At 42.6% G+C, this 20,215-nt stretch overlaps 1 protein-coding gene across 2 annotated transcripts; it reads left to right on the top strand.

Moving 5' to 3' along the window:
• The first annotated feature begins 752 nt into the window (after positions 1 to 752).
• sema3gb (sema domain, immunoglobulin domain (Ig), short basic domain, secreted, (semaphorin) 3Gb) lies at positions 753 to 18,437 on the top strand. 2 transcript variants are annotated; one of them, XM_012875610.3, is made up of 18 exons: positions 754 to 1,236; positions 4,498 to 4,634; positions 11,308 to 11,468; positions 11,587 to 11,649; positions 11,753 to 11,872; positions 12,075 to 12,168; positions 12,268 to 12,387; positions 12,519 to 12,664; positions 13,615 to 13,729; positions 13,836 to 13,905; positions 14,052 to 14,196; positions 14,279 to 14,501; positions 14,585 to 14,673; positions 14,767 to 14,808; positions 15,443 to 15,600; positions 15,676 to 15,743; positions 15,833 to 15,960; positions 17,182 to 18,437. In XM_012875610.3, exons 2-18 carry the CDS (start codon positions 4,523 to 4,525, stop codon positions 17,557 to 17,559), a joined length of 2,232 nt encoding a protein of 743 aa, XP_012731064.2. In that variant the 5' UTR covers positions 754 to 1,236; positions 4,498 to 4,522; the 3' UTR covers positions 17,560 to 18,437. The 2 variants fall into 2 exon arrangements, with proteins under 2 accessions (XP_021178731.2, XP_012731064.2); XM_021323056.2 differs by having other exon boundaries at positions 753 to 1,236; positions 15,443 to 15,743.
• The last annotated feature ends 1,778 nt before the right edge of the window (positions 18,438 to 20,215 follow it).

Raw genomic sequence — 20,215 nt, 5'->3', positions numbered from 1 at the left:
TTTTTTATGGTTGCTTGTAAACGCACCTCCCCTCCACACCACACCCTGTATGGAAATTGTCTCAGTAGACCTGACTGCAAAAGAGCAAAAGGGTATAATAAAAATAAATTAAATTTGTTATTGATAATGTTTGATTTTTTTTACAGTAAAATTGGTCCTTTAGGGGAATCAACATTAATAAAGTTGATGGAAAAAACGTATTAAACCACACAAACGATATTACATACTTCTCCAACTGGACTGCAGACCAGCGTACGGTGTTACGATGTTATGTTATGTTATGTTATGTTATGTTATGTTATGTCATGTTACCAATTTGAATAATAAATTAAACTTGATGGCATTGTTTGATGACTAAGATCTAAACAATATGTAACTGACTCTGAGTCTGTGTGCATGGTTGAACCAAACAGACTTTTTCTTCCTCTTCTTGTGAATCGGTGCTACACAACTAAACTTTGAATTGAACTGTAAAAAATTTTTTGTGTTATGAGATTTAAAATCCTATCTTGAAAGCCAGAAGCTCGTTTTTAATTCAGCTATGTTTCACTTTTTTTAAAAGACTTTAAAGGTTTTCCTGCTCATGAGAACATATAAACCCTTTAAATGAATTGCGACTGAATAAGTCTAAAATTCTGCTCAGAGCCTCATTCATACAAGCGATGGGTCGGCTCTGCTGCACCAGCACTCACAGGGTTAATCACACCCATATGGCGCGCTGAGAGGTTTGGTCCAATGCTGCTGTGGGCCAACAGGAGAGGGAAGGCTGGGTGGGGGCAGAACAGAAGGGAGAGGACAGCGGGGCAGATCACTCGCCCCACACCTGCACCTGGTCACTTTGGTTCGCCTTCAGGCTCCAGCTAAACTCCCCGTTTCTGATCCGTGGACCAACATCTTGATCACGTCGATGGTTTTGTGGGCATAAACTTTTGGAAATTGCGGGACAAGCGTTCGGGTGGATCTGATGCCATTTACGCCCTCTCTCTCTTTCGTTTTGTTGTTACGCAGAGCGATGCCTTCGGTTAAAAGCCACTGATTCGGCATTGTCGCTCTTTCCCCCCTCCTATTGTCTAAGAGGAACTATCAAACCATTCGGACTCTTTTATTTCCTGCGAACATCTATAGCTAAGAGACGTTTTTTTCCCCCCTCCCCAGTCCGGACTCCAAAGGCGCAAAACGCGCGGAATGCCGCGTTAACATCCCGCAAGTTTTGGGATCCTTACGCAGAAATCAAAGGTAAGGACATTTAACTCAACCCTGGTTTAACTTTTAACTCGCGTTTGGTTACTCTGTAGCGGAGACTCTGATCCTTTAGATGCCTGCGGTGTGCGCATTTGTCCCGGTTCCTATTTCTGGATGCTGAGTTCACAGGTAAGTGCGCACTCCTCCGCTTATGAAAGAAGCTGAAAGAAATCCTGTAATTATTTAAAGGGTAGCCATATATTATTACAGCAGAACTTCAATCTGTCCTGCAGCTCCCACCCAGCACAGAAAACCCACAGAACCGCTGAGCAAATATACCACGAAGTCAGGCCAGTGCACTATGGGAGCCACAATACGATTTTTTTTCGACATTTCACATTCATTAAGAATGAAGAAATGAATCAATAATGAACATAGAGCTTTAATTTTAACCCTCGTATAAAGATGTAAACAACAAAACTGTTTTCATTCTGCTATGATTCATTCAGATTAGGTCCTAATGCTTGGTATTTTTTTTAAAATTATATTATCAGACTAGTTTTTGTAGTGATTGCATCATTAAAACAATTTCCTGTCCCCATTAAAAGTCTACACTAACACTACTAAACAACACTACTAAATTTACTAAAGTAAATTTACTTCATTGTTTTAATTCAAAAAGATGAACTTATTTACAATCTAAACTTATTACACACAAGGTTGCATTATTTCTTATTTCTGTTAATTTTGATAATTATACCTTACAGCTAAAGCACGCCCAATATTCAAGAAATTCTCAGGAGATTTCTCTGGAAATTGGAATATTACAGATAGCTAATTGTCTTTGAGACAGGAATGTGATGTTATTGGCATGTTTTGTTCTACCCAATCTTAGTCAAGTGTTTATTTCTATTAATTTTGATCACTAAAACGGACAGAAATCCCAAATTTCAGAGAACATGAATGTGACATGAGACTAGTGGTAACTGAAGTTAAACCACAAAATGTTTAACTTGTATCCATTAAGTGGAAGGGAAAGTTGAGTGGAAGGAAAAGGTGTACTAGAAAAAAGGAGCACCACCACAGCCAACTTGGCACCTGCCCCTTACTGCCTAAAGTGCAATTATCTGGTTTAATGACCAGATAATGGCATCACGGAGCCGGGTTGGTAGCAAACTGGCCTGATGTAAACCTCACTGAAAGTCCCTGATGAGAGACACCAGAGCCAATAATTTAGATGAGCTGAAGAATGCTATATAAGCAACCTGATCTACCTTAACAGCTCAACAGAGCCCCAGGCTTATCTGCTTCATGCTATGCCGTTATCATACAAACGGAGCCCCGACCAAGTATTTTGTGCCTGCACATAATTTTCAGTAGTCAAATGATATGTTGATGCTTATCTTTTATTATACATCTTCACTTTTCTGTAACTCTAAGACATAATAATCAAAATTAACAAATAGAAACGCTTGAAACATTTCACTCTGAGTGAAATGAATCCTGTGTCTGCCGTTGATCATCTCTGGTTCCTAGGAACCAGAACCACCCTTTCTCAGGTCCTCACACGTGGACACTGTTCCCAAGAAGGCCCAGCAGAGACTGTACTTCCTGCTCCAAACTCAACAAGTACAAACTTCCAAAGAAGCAGCTGGTCTTCTTCTGAACTGCCATCATTCAGTCTGTTTTGTGCACATCAATCACCGTCTGATTTGGCTCATCCACAAAACAGGACCGGTCTCAAACTGCAATGAGAAATGAGTCTGCAGAGAGGATCCTCGGGGCTGACATTCCCTTCATCCAGGACTTGTACAGATCTAGGGTCAGACAAAGAGCTGCTCAGATCTCAGCAGACCGCACACGTCCTGCACAAAAACTCTTTTTGCCGTGAGGTCGACGCCACAGAGCACTATTTGGAAAAAATGAGCCGCCAAAGAGACAGTTTGGCCCCCCGGGCTGTAAATCTGATGAGCTCTTAACAGTCAGAGGACCCAGATCAATACCATGCTTAAAACTGTTCAGAAAATATACACATTTCTTATTTCCCTTTGCATATATTTATACTTGAAATGTAATCATTAACGGCAAAGTGGAATCGCACTCAGATTCCTTGTCTGCGTTACAAACTTGCCGATTAAAGCTGATGCTGTAACGCGCGAGTTTCACATTTTTATGTCGAATTGCTCAACTCCCCCTGTGATGCTGCGATTAATTGCGATGCACTAGACACAAGATCTGTGTCCCGATGCCAGGAAGGCTGTTTAAGGTGCCGCCAGTGTGGCCTCTGTTTCTGATTTTTCCCAAATGTTCCAGTCATTTCAGTTTCACCAGAGCGTTCAAAATGTCTTTCTCGGGAACATGTTTTCCAGATTATGTGTTGCACCCAAATTTTTTTTTCTTCCTTTTTTTTGGTGTGAACTCGCGCTCCTTTTTTCACCCCCCCCCCCCCTCTCCCCTTCCAACACCTCCCAATTTCCAGGCGTGTGCCATGTGCGCTGGAGGCTGCGGCTGCCTGGATCTCATGAGGGGGGGGGAGAAAGAGCCCAGGGGATGGCTTATAGACCCAAGCAAAGCACACCTTAAGGGAGACAATTTAATGGATGTTATGGACTCAGCTTTTAGTATTCATAATTTATATGGGATCCTCTCCAGCAAAGTGCAGATGCATAATGAATGGGTGAGTTAAGGTCTAACAGTTGGACTAAGTTTCACAACACCCCTTGACTGTCAGGAGTTGTTTCAGCCGGGGCTACCTGCTCCTTTGAACTGTCATGTCCTGCGCTCATCAGCTTCTGAGAGTGCTTTGTTAGAAGAAAGAGTGAGGGAGAGCCAGAGGGGAATCATTGATTGGCACGTTCATTGTCTCCTCTGTGCAGGTAAAACGTGAGTAAAATACGCGCCGAACTAAGTGCTGTTTGTAGACGAATTTGTCCAAGAGAAAGGCTCGGTGATTTTAATCTCGCGTAATTGCCAGGTTGTTATTTTTTATTTTTTTTTCTCTTTCTCTCTTTCAAGAGGACTGGCCTCGCGCGCTCCGTTTTACAGTCCTAACACATACCTCACTACATTTATGCTCTAAATAAATAATAGGGCTGTCATATTTTCCAGAGCAGGTGTGAAGATTTGAACGTTATTCTCTCTTGCCTAACTACGCGTCTCGTCTGAGAAGGCTGCAGGCCAAGCGTCTGATCAGAGACATCAGAGAGAGTCCGTCCTTCCCTCTCTCTCTCTCTCTCTCTCTCTTTTTTTTTCAGTCTCCCATTTCTCATGGGGCACTCTATAATAACGCTCATTCCTCTTTCTTCTTTTGTCCAGATTTAGATCTCTGTGGGCTACCTGCATGACTGTTACCATGACAGCATCTGGAGCCCAGCTCCTCCTGTTGGCCCTGTGTGTTTACAGAGGCTGGGGCCTGCAGCAGTCTGCACCGCGGGTTCGCCTCTCCTTCAAAGGTGAGCTCATACATATGAAGTGAACTCCTCTGCCTGAGGGGGGTTTATCATAATAGTTTATTTGTTTGCTTTTTTTTTTTTTTTTTGTCCGGTTAATTCCCTGGCAGACTTGCAAGCTCGTTCCCGCCAGCGGTTTTGTTTCCGTTTTATGCATATGTAAAGAGCGTATTTCCCGTCGCATGTCAAACAGCGGAGCGCTGGAAACAAAAGGTGGATGTTACGTGCGGCTGGCTACTGGTTGTGCCCTTCAGCCCAGTTTCTCCCCACACCCTAAAAAAACCATCACGCATTATGACGTGACCTGTCAGGGTTCTTCTTTGTTTTGATGTTGGCCGCAAGAAAGAAAGGCGGGTGGGGAAAAAATAATAAAACGCCTGAAACTTGATCACAGGAGCAAACTTGATATTTTAAGATGTTAAAGGCTTGGCTCCCAGGTTTAAAGCAGAGACGGGGAGGATGGCGGTTTTTGAAACCTTTTTTTTTTTTTTTTTTACGCAGGCATTTGGGATTTTCCTCCCTTTTTTTTCTCTTCTCACCTGTGCTCATTATCTCTGATAGCAGAGATTGTTCCTCGAAAATATGAGGACGACACCTTTGATCAAAACAATGCCAGATGATTACAGTTATTTCTGCCTCCCTGTCATGGTGTCGCATCAAGTGGCGGGAGGGGCCCCACGTGTAAGAACACATGCCCGACACCGCATGGACGTGAAAATTAGAGGTGTGGATCAGATTTATAACATTCTTGACTGCTTTTGATGTGCAGCTGATTCGAGGGGCTTTGGTTTCAAAATAAGGTCTAGACAGCGTCTTATCTTGTTACAGTGCAGCGATTCAGTGATAAACCTTTATGATTTACATGTAAAAAAAGAAGAAAAAAAAACAAGCAAAGTGAGGCAAGCTAATCGTGTGATCTGTGGTTGACAGAAACACTGGCGGCGTACGTGCGAGGCTGCTGTGCATTCTTCTGATTTTGCAACACTGACAACAGCTGTCCACATGCTGCGGATAGCTACAGAGACAGATCCATCCAAGTCCTGAGAGAGTAATTGCCATGCATTTTTATGTGACCTTTAACACTAATCCCCCTCCCGGTAAATAGCTTAGCAGGGTGTTTTTGGAGCTCGGTGCACACAGTAGTTGATGGATCAATCCCACAAGTTCAGTCTTGAATTGGTCCCTCTCAGACAGAGGTATTCACATATTTACGCTCTAAATTGTTAAAAAATAACCCAGTTTGGGCTATATTTATAGTTCAGACCTGAGATACATAATATATTATCAATATGTTACGGATAAAGCCCTGGCTTGATTTACAACTGCAGGGTCAAGATATGAGATTTGAGTTTTCAAAGGTCTTATTAATTAAGCTAGCAAAGGGCCAGTATGAGTTTTCATTCATTATATCATATCATTTCTTGTATTTAAACCAGACAAGCAACAGCTATTCCCAATGCTGCTTTTGTAATCTATGAAATTTGGGTTTGATACCTTGAGTAAAAATGTAAGATTTAAAAAAGTAAATAAATAACTTGTACATTATTATACATTCTGTGGAGGAGAATGACCAGATTGGTCACATTCTTTGTTTCACCTCAACAAACCTAAATGCTAAATACATATCCAGCCATCCAGCTGCCGCTTTTGGACAACATCATCAGGAAACCACCAGTTGGTCATCGCAGATGGCCGTTCACACAGAGCTCGGTGCACACAGTAGTTGTTGGAGGTTTTCCTCCCTGTTAAAGGGGAGTTTTTCTCTCCACTGTCGCTTCATGCATGCTCGGTCTGAGGGATTGCTGCAAAGCCATCGGCCATCGACATAGTGGCTCTATGCTCTTTCAGAAGGAGTGAATGCTGCTTGTCAAGACTTGATGCAACCTGCTGGGTTTCCTTAGATAGGAAACTTTTTGACCAATCTGTCTGATTTGACTGAATTTGACTTTGGAAAGTGCCTTGAGATGACCTATATCTATATAAATAAAATTGAATTAAAGTATTACTTTGTGGCTTTATAGACCGTGCCTAAAAGAAAATTTCAAGTGGGACGCTAAATAATTTGTTTACAGACAATAAAACACATTTCTTTTAGGTCTTGGCTTTAAACAGTGCCACTTGTTCAGTATGTAAACTGGTCCACTGTCCAATTTTACTGTAAAATAGCAAACACTTATGACACTTTCAAGAAACTTACTTAGACCTTATGTTGTTTATTATCATCCTGTCTACAGCTAGAAAGGTAGTGAGTGGTCTTAACTCAGGATGGAAACTTTGGTTTCCTTTGGCATCAATCCACCTAAGCATTCTTTATTATTCTTATCCTGTTTTATAAAACCTTCTTAAACTTTATTAATAGACACTTTGCACAGCTTTATTTCACATAAAAGATGATATGTTAACAGCTGATTGAACCTCTGCCAATATGGCAGCACGTCTCAGGATGCATATGTCCATCTGGGCTTTGTTAAAACTACCCAGCTTTTGTCCCAACAGTATAAATCAAGCATTTGGGTAAAAGAAACAGCCAGCCGTTTTTAGGGTGCGTCAAAGTTGACTTTATGACAAAATATTTGGTCCATGTGTGAATGTTGGACATACCTAGCATTAGCTTGCGCTAACAACTTAGCAGATAAAAAGGCTGACGTTATCTTTACTGAGCAAACTTGTACTCCATGTGAACCAAAGTTATTAACACAGCCCACTGACATCAACATTATGGTACTGGATAATTTTACACTTCTACCATTCCTTATTGCACCATATGGAGCAGATTGCTATATATTTTTTAAAACGATGATCTGTTAAAAATTATGTCTTTTCTTTTTCACAACAAATTGGGTCCCAGATTTTCACACAATGCTTGGTTAAAACTGCTCATCTTTTGTTTCAACAGCCTAAACCCTGCATTTAGGTATAATAAATAACCCAACAGAATTAAGAATAAAAATTTAAAAAATGGCTAAATGTCTCTTATCAGCAATTGTTTGTTTGACTGTTAAACGTAGCTAGGCCTAGCTTACACTAACTATTTAGCAGGTGAAAAGCTAATTACTTGAGCAAACTCATTGTCTTGTGTGAATCAAAGTAATTCCATTACTTTTATTAAAGATTATTGTGGAGCATCATTTTAACATCTATTTTCTATTTCATCCTGTGAAAGAAAACATTGTAGGCTCTAGTTCAAAAATTGGTGATCTTTGAAAAAATGTAAAAGCTCATTCTAGTTTCTTATCTTACCCAACAAACAGTGTTGCAATTTTTGACCAAATGTTTGGCGAAAACTGCCCAAATTCAATCGATACCTAGAAAACCTAAGTGCTGCTCGGGGGGCCTTTTGCAATTTTCATTGGCAAATTTCAATCTTCGAAGAATGTAAAGTGGCATATTTGTCTTTTATTTATCACTTTGAGTATAATGACAATGATAATCATCTTTATTTGTCATTGCAACTTTTTTTGTACATTCTAATGAAATTTGTCTTCTGCCTTCTACCTATCCCTATGATAGGTAGAATGTGATATTTGGGGAGCATTCTGGGGGTAAAGGTCTTGCTCAGGGACACAGAGTGTCAGTCTGTGGAACTCGAAATGGGGAACTTGCAGCCTTCCCAGGACACAAGCAACCTGCTCTAAACACTAGTCCACCACTCCGCCTAATCACGTTTTATGTAGGACCATCAAAGTCCAGTGATCTTTTCCATAAAAAACATTCCATTTCATTTAACTAATGAATAGCTTACTGTTGAACAGCTAAAAGTCCCTTTTTGAATAACCGCGCATGTGCAAGATCTTGCCTGTTCTTGCACTCCTCAGGGGGGTTGCGTGGGGAGCCATGTTTAAATTATACGGGGAGAGCAGTGGAGCTACAATGAACGGCTAACACCGAAGCTAACTGCTAAGCTAACCATATGCATAAACACTAGAAGTGCGCATGCTCAAGTGTAAACTAACAAGAAACGTGGACACACACTGGTGTTACGTGATCGTGTCTGAATGACTGGGATGTGGGACAACCAATACATAAGGGGATTCCCTATCGTTAATAATTAAATACACCGATCTACAGCCTCGTATCAGAACATTTACTCACGCCAATCAACTCTGTGGTCACATCTGAGCCTTGGCAGGTTTAGCATCCGCTTCAGTGAACACCAACGTTCATGTTGTATCCACAACGACATTCCAGTCTCTTCCCCCTGGGAATCATATATTTTTTGCGTTTTTTTTTTTCCCCACTGGATTTTGTACGCATTGTTTCGCTGGGAGATGCTAATAGCAGTTAGCCGCTGGTTTATTTTATCCCTGGCTGCGCATGCAGAGTGATGTACTTCCGTTGGTACTATAAATAAACACGAAAGGATTTACCTACTAACAAATTGAGCAAAACCAAAGCAGAAAACACCAAAATAACAACTAATATGCCAGCAGGATGTGATAATCTTTCATAAAAACTTTGCATGCAATCAGAGTGAGCTACTGACGTATACGCTTAAAAAAAGCCAAATAACGTGGCTACGCCCCTTTAAATAAAAACCCAGCAACTTTTAAGTGTGAATTTATGTATATTGACTTCACGACCAATTCTTTGATCAAAGTGCGAATGTCTAACCATAGGTAGCACTAGCTTGTGCTAACTTCTTAGCAAATAAACTGGCTAATGGTATCTTCAATAAATATTCTTCATTGTGATAACTCCACAGACATTATGATCGTATAACCTAATCTTACCCCTTAATGTTTTTCATTTCATCCTGTATAAATCAGGTTGTTGTACAATTCAAGATGGCATGCTTTAAAGAATGATGAAACTCATTCTAGTCTGTAACCCAACAAAATGGGTCAAAATTCTTGACCCAGTGTTTGGTATTAAACTAAACAACATCTGTCCAACCCAGCATGAACTTAACATTTGAGTTAAGAAATGGCCCAGCAGTTTTTTTTTTCTCCTGTGCACTGAGCTCTCACACACAGCAGCTTGTTAAAGGTTTTAGATTGACCCTCAGGTTTTAGTCATAAAGCAGGCCTCTGTGGACCCTTCCCCCTATAACAGAACAAAAAGAAGTGAGGTTTGGATTTAGTTCCTGACTGTTTTCTGACACTCCAAGGAGTTATTGTTCATTGTTTGTGACAGCGAGCCCCTTTGTTCCCGGAGGCGCCTGTGGAGGAGGTTTTCGGGGCGGCTGGAGGACATGTGACTCTTTCTGAGCGATTGTGCCGGACTAAGTGACACTCTGAGACCGCATGGGGCCTGCAGAGGACAGGGACTTCATGTTGTTTCTCCGGAGGCTGGGTCAATTAAGCACACTTCAAAGTGCATCGGGGTTGTTTGATAGATTCAGTTGGCGTTACTAGAAAGCGGAACGCGCTGTGTAAACGAAGCCGTGTTTTAGAATCTCATACCCTCACTGTGCTGTCACCAGATGGTTCATACAGGAGACGGGCCTGGGACTAAGTGGTGCCGGTCATTATGGTGACTCGGTGACAATAAGCTGTCAGGCTGTAACCTGAGAGGTTGTAGTGGGCCCCATGCTGGACTTCCCAGTATGTCCTTCCCAGTGTTTCCCCTATCGATGTCAGAATGTTGTCAGACGATAAGTGTTTGCTGAATGTTTACCAGATGATGGCAGGACATTGTGTGCTATTTCTGACGAACAGAGACGAGTACGGGGGTGCGGCGTGGCTGCATTTAGCCCGTTCGGTCGATCCACCATGGCCGCGTTGGAGCTCGGCCACGGGGGGCTTGTTATCCTGTGTTTACCTCTTGGGAACAGGACCGGACCTTGTTCCGTCTCAGAGACTCCGTCCCGCTTCGACCGGAGATCCGACTGCTAGGCTTATTTTAGTGGCACCTCTACTGCATCCTGTTAACGCGGGCCTCTAAAGGAAGACGGTGAGCGCTTTGATGTATATAAAGATTGCGCTTCCTCTTGAATCCCCGTAAGCCCGCTTCTGAGGGTCTCGGAGAACATTTGTCATTGTTTAAGCCTGCTGTCTTTAACATGCCTCCGTCATGTCGCAGGGAGCACACATGCTGGCCAATATTTCAGACACGCCACAGATGTGTGTGTGTGTGTGTGTGTGTGTGTGTGTGTGTGTGTGGTGGGGAGCTTTTTATGTCCTTAAACTGATGCAATGAATTGGAGAATTGCTAGGGTTCTGCATGAGGCCACTTTTCTCACAGCAGCTGTGAAAGGTTCAATCAAAGCTTTTAGGAGAACAAAAAAAAAAAAAAGTGAAACATTTTCCACTGCTGCGTGTCTTAACAGGTCACGCTCTGCTGAACACAGACCTGATCTTAAGAATTAGCTGTGAGTTCCACTGACCATGTTTCCTGAGGGACCCACGCAGCTTTTCCTCCTGCTCTGTAAGGCATGCAGTCCCTTAAACCCAATCAGACACCAGAACACATAAAATATTGAGATCCTAAAAGCGAATATGCTTTTTAAAACGCTCCTGGTTGAGTCATATTTAATAAGTGACACACATTTTCCAAAAAAAGAAGAAGAAAAAAAACTTGTGTGTTGTTTCAGGGACCATAAGTTCATCCAAGTGGGAAACGAAAATTGTTAAAGGCATGAGGAGAATAACTCGAGCGCTGCTTGCCCTCTGCAGCTTTTCCTTAAACGTTTCAGAAGTCCCTACTTTTAAACAAAACTGTAACATTTTCCACACAGAACTCATGGACACGAAAGCTGCACGACCCTTCAGTTTTTCCTTCAACACCAGCGACTACCGCATCCTCCTCATGGACCAGGATCAGGGCCGCCTGTACCTGGGCAGCCGGGAGTACCTGGTTGCTCTGGACATGCACAATGTCAACAAGGAGCCACTTATAGTGCGTACAAACTCCAGGAGCCCTCTTCTTAAATCCACTCTGCTACTTGGCATGTGGTCTTAAACCTCTGAGTGCAGTGATCCTAATTTGGGTTCCTTTTTTTCCCCCTCCAATGCAGATCCACTGGCCAGCCTCTGCAAAGAGAAAGGGAGAATGCCAGATGACAGGAAAGGGTAGACAGGTGGGATCTTGTGCTCACACCCAGCACTTTATGAGAAATATCGCGTCTCTCCAGATGCTACGGCAATGTTTGAATTCCATTTGTCTTGCTCCTCTTTGTCCAGGGTGAATGTGCCAACTTTGTGCGCTTGATTGAGCCGTGGAACCGCACCCATCTCTACACCTGCGGCACAGGGGCGTACCAACCCATCTGCACATTCATCAATCGGGGCTGGAGGGCAGAGGTGAGCGAGGCATTTACAGCTCCCCAAGTGGGACTTACAGTAAAACGCTCCCAGCACCGCAGGCCTGGAAAGCTTTGTCCTGCTAAATATTTCAGGACGGCAAACTAGGACACTGATTTGTTTACGATTTTCCTTATGCTCCACCTGTCTCGTCACGGCAGACTATTTTTATGCGCGCTCTCTTTCTGATGTGCCTCTGCAGGACTACCTGTTTAGGCTGGTCTCTGGCTACATGGATTCAGGGAAGGGAAAATGTTCCTACGATCCCAAACAAGAGAATGTTGCCGTTCTGATCAGTAAGAAATGCTTGACTAATAAGCAGAAGAAAAAAAAAACATACCCAGGTGTGATCTAAGCTGCTCAGTGAATTGTTCGATGTTTGTCCATCTTTGCAGATGGTAACCTGTATGCAGGTGTACATATTGACTTTATGAGCACAGACGCTGCTCTGTTTAGGACCATGGGAGGGAGGACAGCAATCAGGACGGAGCAGTATGACTCCAGGTGGCTCAACGGTGAGTAAGTGTGGGTGTGAAGAAGTAAACGCCAGTGATTACAGGTTATAGATCCTCTCGTGTTATTTTGACAACCACTCGTTTCAATCCTCTTTCTGCTTATCTGTTTTGTTTTGTTTTTTATCCCCCAGAGCCGGTGTTTATCCAGATCCAGCAGATCCCTGACAGTGCAGAAAAAAACGATGACAAACTTTACTTCTTTTTCCGAGAGAAGAGTCTAGACACCAGCGGCGGGGCGAGCCCCACGGTTTTGGCCCGGGTGGGCAGAGTGTGTCTGGTGAGCAGAACCGCGCTGTTAAAGAAAATGCGGGGCCTTACAGAAGTGTCTCTGCTCCTTGATCCTTTTCACGTCTTTAAATGTTGCAGCCGCAAACCTTGGTGTATTTTTTTTCATAATTTTATGTTATGGAGGGGACATTAAGTGCATAAATGTGAAGAAGAAGGAAAACATTTTATTTGAAAAGTGTGGCATAAATTTTAATTAACTCCCATTATTCTTATTCCCCTTAATAAATTATAATCTAACCAATTGCTTTTGAAAGTCCCTTTGTGGGTAAATGGATGTGTAATTTAACATCAGTATAAAAAAAGTCAACCTTAATCAACTGCTTGAGCAAGGAGAGCAATAATCACAGAAGTGGCTAAGAGGCCCATGGTGACTCTGGAGGTGCTGCAGAGATCCACCGCTCAGGTGGAAGCACTGTCAACAGGACGAATGCTTGTCATGCCCTCTGCAAATCTGACCTTTTATTGAAGCCTGAATGCACAATCCGTATGGTCAAATATGGCGGCGGCAGCACCAAGAATGTTTGTTAGGGACACGGAAGCTAGTCAGAGTTGACGGGATGATAGATGGATCTAAAAGCAAGATGATTCTGGAGGAAAACCTGTAAGAGTCTTTAGATTGGGACAGAGGTTCGTCTTCCAGTAGGACAACAACCCTGATCATACGGCCAGAGATATAGTGGAAATCGATAGATTGGCCATGTTAAAGATCATGCCTAAGCTCAATTAGGAATCTGTGCCAAAACTTCACTTAGTATCCTCCTAGTCTGACTAAGCTTGAGCTTTTTTGCAGTCAAGGCTTGGTTAAAAATGTCTGTGGATGTGCAGAGCTGATAGAGACAAAGAGTTGACTCAGGGGGCTGCAATACGAGCAAACGTTTCTTTTGTCTCATGAAGTTATGTGAAGTGAGGAGTTAACCAGCCCTTACATATCCCCTGCAGAATGATGAAGGAGGCCAAAAATCGCTGGTGAACCGCTGGACGACGTTCCTGAAAGCCCGTCTTGTCTGCTCAGTAATTGGAGACGACGGGGTTGAGACATCATTTGATGAACTACGTAAAGTCCTGAGAAACTGCCTCTAATTGTGTCTTAGCTACATCTGCTCGGCTGTGTTCCTAATGAAATGCATGACATTGTTTTTTTTGTTTTTTTTTTTCCACAGGAGACGTGTTCATTCAACCAACGCAGGATGAAAGAAACCCCATGGTGTACGCTCTCTTCGCTACAGCCGGGTGAGTCATTAGCTGGAATCAAGGTTAAAAATTCATACCTCCGTCATTTCTTTGTTTTATCAACACATTTTTTTTAATGGATAATCTATTCTAAAATTTTTATGTTTGCCACACTTCTTCATCTTTGTTCTTTGCTTTCTCTCAAGCTCTGTGTTCAAGGGCTCGGCAGTCTGTGTGTATTCGATGGCCGATGTCCGCAATGTCTTCAACGGACCGTTTGCCCACAAGCACGGCCATAACTACCAATGGACCGAATACACTGGGAAGATTCCCTATCCACGTCCTGGAACAGTAAGCTTAAGTCTCATTGGTCTTCACGGGGAAAACGATAACGTTGATGTAATCAAGTGTTTATTTCCCGTCTTGCATCCAGTGTCCAGGAGGAACCTTCACCCCAGGCATCCGGTCATCGAAGAACTTCTCTGACGAGGCCGTGAATTTCATCCGAGCCCATCCCCTCATGTTTCATTCAGTTTATCCTATCCATCGCCGCCCCCTGGTGGTGAAGACCGGTGTGGACTACCGGTACACGGCCCTTGTGGTTGACCAGGTGGACGCCGTGGACGGCCGCTATGAGGTCCTCTTTCTAGGCACAGGTGAGAAAGCTGCGGTACAGATCGATGTGGAACAATTTCACAAAAAAAATGTATATGTTCAACGAGGTTTATGTTGCTTTTAGACCGAGGCACAGTGCAAAAGGTCATTGTGTTGCCCAAAGACCCAACAACCTTGGAAGAACTGACTCTGGAGGAAGTCGAGGTCTTTCGGGTATGTCTCTGTATCTGCCTGAATACATTATGTGACAATGATCCTAACCGCAAAGGTTTAAACGGTTTTTTTCCCCCCCCCATTGACATACAGACCAGAGTTCCTGTTAAAACAATGAAGATTTCTTCAAAAAGAGTAAGCTTTTATTCATTCTTCATAATGTAGACACTGCAGTTTATTGCAAAAGTATTTGTGTAAAATGTAAATATCCTGGAAGGAAATCCTTTGGGGCTTTAAAAGACTCAATACTAGATCAGAGGTTCACTTTCCAACAGGACCACAACCATAGGCACACTACCAGAGCTACGATGGAATGGTTCTGATTAAACCTGTTAGAGTTTTTAGATTGGGACGATGATCATACGGCCAGAGATATAGTGGATATCGATAGATTGGCCCCGTTAAAGACCGTGCCTAAATTCAATTAAGAATCTGTGCCAAAACTTCAATTGGTATCCTCCTAGTCTGACTAAGCTTGAGCTATTTTGCAGTTAAGGCTTGGTTAAAAATCTCCGTGGATGTATAGAGACTAAGAGTGGACTGGTTCTGATTAAATCTTGCCGAGAGACAAGAAGTGAATGTTACTGTTCACAGATGCTCTCGATCCAGTCTGAGTCGTCTCTGTTTCACATAAAATCCTAACAAACACGCAGCAGTAAACCCACAGGGTATGAATACTTTTGTAAGGCGCTGCCTATTTACGCGCGTGTGCAAAAGCCAAGTCCCAACCCCTTTTTGAGTCGAGCCCATTTTGTGTGTGCCGCTGCAGCAACAGCTGTACGTCTCCTCGGACGCGGGGCTGACGCAGGTGTCGCTGCACCGCTGCGGCGTGTACGGCAGGGCGTGCTCCGACTGCTGTCTGGCCCGCGATCCGTACTGCGCCTGGGACGGAGAGAGCTGCTCTGCCTTCACCCCGTCTACCAAAAGGTACGGGTCGCCTCATGCAGTCGCTGTGAAGCATTGCTACGTTTTAGGCATGAAACTTCAACTCTCTCGTTTTAGGAGGAGCAGAAGACAGGACGTTAAGCACGGCGATCCGCTGAGGCAGTGCAGAGGCTTTAATGCCAAAGGTCCGCGGGTGTTTTCACTTGTTAAATGACATGTATGTTTAGTCTCATGTTTAGTTTTCAGCAGTTTTCTTTTCTGTCTTCGTGTGCAGTGGAGAAACGTCTGAGAGAGACGGTGCAGTTTGGGGTGGAGGGCAGCAGTACCTTCTTGGAGTGCCAGCCTCGCTCCCCCCAGGCCTCCGTCAAGTGGCTCTTCCAGAGGGAAGGAAAGAGGAAAGTGGTGAGGGGGAAAAACAACAAACTTTTTTTTTTTCAAGCAACTCCACAGACTTAATTTATTGACTGCAGTTTTAATAAGAAAATTATTAATCATCCATTCAACAAATCGACAAAGTGATTCCAAGTCTGAACCTGCTTCTTAGTTTTGTGACAAGAGAAATAGCCTCAAGCTACAAATCTTAGCCTGCAAGTTCAATGATCCTGGAGCTCTTTTGTGACTTGTTTGTAAGGATTTGGATTTTATGTAATAGACTAGCAGTGCATAATTGTCAAGCGGAAGAAAGATTCTAGTATATCGTAGTAAATAAATAGTTTTCAAATAGCTTTACAAATTAAAGTCTTAAAAGCGTTATGTGAATTTGAGTTCAGTCCGCCTTTACTCCAATACCCCCTAAATAAAAGCCAGGGAAACCATATCAGCAGTAAATAAAGTCACCTCACAGGAGTGAACATTTCAGAAGGAGCCAAAGTCTTAACCAAAATCCAACTTCAAATTTATGGTAATACTTAAAAACTGCTGTTCACAGATGCTCTTGATTCAATATGAATGATCGCAAGTTATATTGAAAGGGAAAAATGTGGAGACCTGCAGCTGTAGTTGCTGGAGTTGATGAATATAGGTTTATACCACACTACAGATTTTACTTTAGACGATACCATGCATGATTTTCCTTCATCTGACACTTAAATCATTAATAAAATACAGTTAAACCTGTGGCCGGAACATGAGAAAATGTAAAAACACCAAGCAGTATGAACACGTTTGCAAGGCATTGTATGTCATCAGTCGGCGACATGCAGGGCAGATGCAGTTTGCTGTTAATAACTTTGCATTTGTGGACAACGAGTTATCTACAGTCAAAGAACTAAACAGAGCCTATTTCAACTAGTACTCAGAGTTTAAACGCTTGCTACCAAACATGGCATATCAGCTCTGCAGAAAAGATGCAAAGCAACTGAGGCCAACCAGCAAAGTGGACGTTTCACTTCAAGCTACTGGGTGCCTGTAGCTGATTACAGCTACATTTACATGTAACTTCATTAATTTACCTCTTTAAGATAGTTATAGTTTATTCAGTAAGGGTGCAGAGTACTTCCTTATGCTGCCGGTGTGGCGCTCTCAGCAATTAATGCATATTTGCATCAATAGTTGGCTATTACCCTTTATTACATGAATATATGTGTGAAGCTGTTGCTGTTGTTTCGTTCCTGTTACCTGCAGCTGAATCGTGTTGGGGGCGTTTTGAAAACCAACCAGGGCATCCTCCTGAAGTCTCTGAACCAGTCGGACGCAGGGCTCTACCACTGCCTCGCCACGGAGAACAACTTCAAGCACACCGTGGCCCGGGTGGCTTTGCGCATCCTGGATCGGGACATCGTCCTGGCGCTCACCGCTCAGGACGAGGACGAGGAGCCAAAGACCCGCCAAGCAGGGCCCTTCCCTCAGTCGCCCGTCGCCTCCACCCCCTTCCCACCGGAGATCAGACTGATTAACCAGTACTGCCAGTCCTACTGGGACCAAGTCGCCCCCAAACAGCAGCAGCAGCGGAAGCGCACCAGCCGCAGGCACACAGAAAGCCAGGACCAAGGCCTTGGTTAGAGGGCGGGGCGGTCCAACACCGGTCTGTCTGGACTTTATGCTGGACTTTTCATGTTCGACACATGTTTGGGTGTCACTTCCACTCGTTCGGGGCGGGCGATACCGTCCCTTTATCATCAAAGTGTTCTGCAGATTTCAAACCCAAGTAAATCCATATCAAATATAGTTTACACTACTGATGACCACATTCTTAATGATGCCATATGTTTCTAGTTACCAAAACAACAGCTTTATTACCGTTGTATAATTATGCTACCGTGCTTTTAAAAAAAAAAAAAAAAAAAAGCAGACTGTTCAGTGGAACAAAACACACATTTCACGTAAACTTGGTGTTCTTTGCAAAAAAAAAAAAAGGAAAAAAAGGCTGAATGCAATGCAAGTGATAAGCCTCTAGTTACACAAGTATGCTCTCTTTAAAGTATCTCCAAACAGAAGTGTAATATATTAATTGTGAATATAATATTAATGGTCATGACCTGTTGTTTCGACTACCCTGTATTGTATGAGGCTACCATGTTGATATAAATGCATATTTTGCATGCATGCGGTCGTCGTTTCTTTGCGAGTTGTACATTTCACGGTAGCTCTGTTCTCAGACTTGTTGTGTTCTTGACGTTGGCGAGTTGTAATGTGTTCTGTTAAGCTAATTCCATTGGATGTTGACGTTTAAAGAGCTCCCCTTACTGTCCTGTGCTTTGGTGATCTACGGTATGTGAGTATTGGACGTCTGTGTAGTGTACAGTGTTCTTCCAGTTATGCACTTTGTTGTTGTTGTTGGTGACATTGGTGGGGAAATGGGGATCTTTGCACAGATGTATGACAAGAACTGATTTTTTTTTATGTACAGTATGTGATAAAAATGGGAGCAAAGCTGTCTCGGATGTAGTATTGTTTGTCAGTGTGTTGTCCTACACTGTATTTGGACATTTTTAACAAGTAAAACCTTTTTTTTTTTTTTCTTTCGGTCAGAGTACCCTTTTTCAACCAGGATGGCGGGTTTTATAAAGATGAAGCACATTTACAATTAGCCTGTAGTAAAGCCTTAAGAAAGCAATTTATAATTGCAGAATCTCCCCATGAAAAATCCAGTCTTTAATTTGGGTACATTAATTAATGCATTATTGACCTTCTCTTCTGACAACAAAGCCGCACATTTCCTATAACTTTGGAGTTACAGATGGGAACATACAGAAAGAGAGGGATTTTTGACCATCCTCCGATGGTTTCCAGAGATATATGCAGGTCTAGGGGCTATTATGGTCACAGAAGACGTTGTCTTTGTCTCTGGTGAGCTATTTTTATGTGTTTTAGATCTCTATCTTGCTGAAACAGCTGTTTTTGATTCTTTTTCAGCTCTTTGGCAGAGGCCAATAGATTTAAAAAAGAAAATGCCCAGCCATTTCAAAGAGTCCATGATGGCAAGCTTCCCCAGACCTTGGGAAAAGAAGATCCTCTACCATACATACGGGAACGAGGTTCTTTGCCATCAGGCTCATCTTTTGGTTTCTGCCAGACCCACCTGTAGTGCTTATTGGTTAAAAAAACACAACCTTAGGCTCATCTAACAAAAGCACTGAGAAAAAGAATTCTGGCATCTACTGGATCTATCTAAGCATATTGTGTTGATTCAACATTATTGTTTCATGTACTTAGAGAACATAATATTGTGCAGATACTATATAATATGAGACGTGCGCATCACCATCTTCAATTTAGCTTGACTGAAACTGAATGAATCAGTTGAAGTTCACTTGGGACAGCAAGTAAAAATTAAAAATCGCCTTCGTTATGTTATCTTGTGTACTGAGAGGCAGATGTTACTTCATGTTCAAGAAGATGTTTAAGAACTGATGAAAATGAATGCGATGAGAGAGATGTTCCTGAAACAATCTGTTACGCTGGTCGCACAGAATGCACTAATGGTTCACGTGAGTGGAGCGTATCCTCCTCACCCGTCTGCTAGCCACTAAACCTAACATCTCAATATGTAAACCTAAAGAAGTCAGGGGAACTGAATATTTCACACAACATAGGAGCCTAGCTTCAAACTCCAACGAAGTCTTTTCTGATTCACTGATCTGGTGGCTCACAGGGGAAGGAGACACCTGTAGTAATCTACAGGTTGCAGGATTAAAGTCTGACAGGTTTCCTATTACTTTAAGCTCCGCCCCCTCGGTTTTAATTGATCAAATAGTTTTAGAGGAAAGTGATTGAGTTGTGTTGAAGTGAAGTGACCAGATCATGTTGAATTAACACAACATTATAGACTGATGTGAAAGCAAAAGGTTGGTCTGCAAACAATGTCCGCTATTGAATTAGAATTAGTGGATCCAAAGCATTTTTATTCGGTGCAGTGCCTTTTCTTAGTTTTGAATCATGAACCCTGATCTCAACAGACAATTGACGCCGTCAGCGCTTTTGATGTTGTTCTTTTTTTGTGTGTGACTTCCTGAAGAAGTCATCAATCTATTCTAATTTTATTCGGTTACCCGGTTTCTGTTTTCGGCGTTTATGGAAAAGAGATTATGCTGAGGTTTAAAAAGGATTTGTAACCATTTCCAGACTCAAAGATAGCAGAGGCTTTCCGTCTTATCTGTTCTTTAGCTTGGAACATGACATGTTTCCTTTTGAGATCTTTTGGCCTACTTCATGTTGT

This window comes from Fundulus heteroclitus, chromosome 1, assembly GCF_011125445.2.
Source record: "Fundulus heteroclitus isolate FHET01 chromosome 1, MU-UCD_Fhet_4.1, whole genome shotgun sequence".
Classification (NCBI taxonomy): domain Eukaryota; kingdom Metazoa; phylum Chordata; class Actinopteri; order Cyprinodontiformes; family Fundulidae; genus Fundulus; species Fundulus heteroclitus.
The sequence above is the reverse complement of the archived record's forward strand: the minus strand, read 5'-3'. Positions and strand labels throughout refer to the sequence as shown.

Bases quoted from the DNA above. Each gene is read 5' to 3' on its own strand.
- sema3gb (XM_021323056.2), top strand. From the start codon at position 4,523: ATGACTGTTACCATGACAGCATCTGGAGCCCAGCTCCTCCTGTTGGCC. The intron at 11,650-11,752 runs GTGGGATCTTGT...CTCTTTGTCCAG, and splicing joins TGACAGGAAAGGGTAGACAG to GGTGAATGTGCCAACTTTGT. The intron at 14,674-14,766 runs GTATGTCTCTGT...ATTGACATACAG, and splicing joins AGGAAGTCGAGGTCTTTCGG to ACCAGAGTTCCTGTTAAAAC.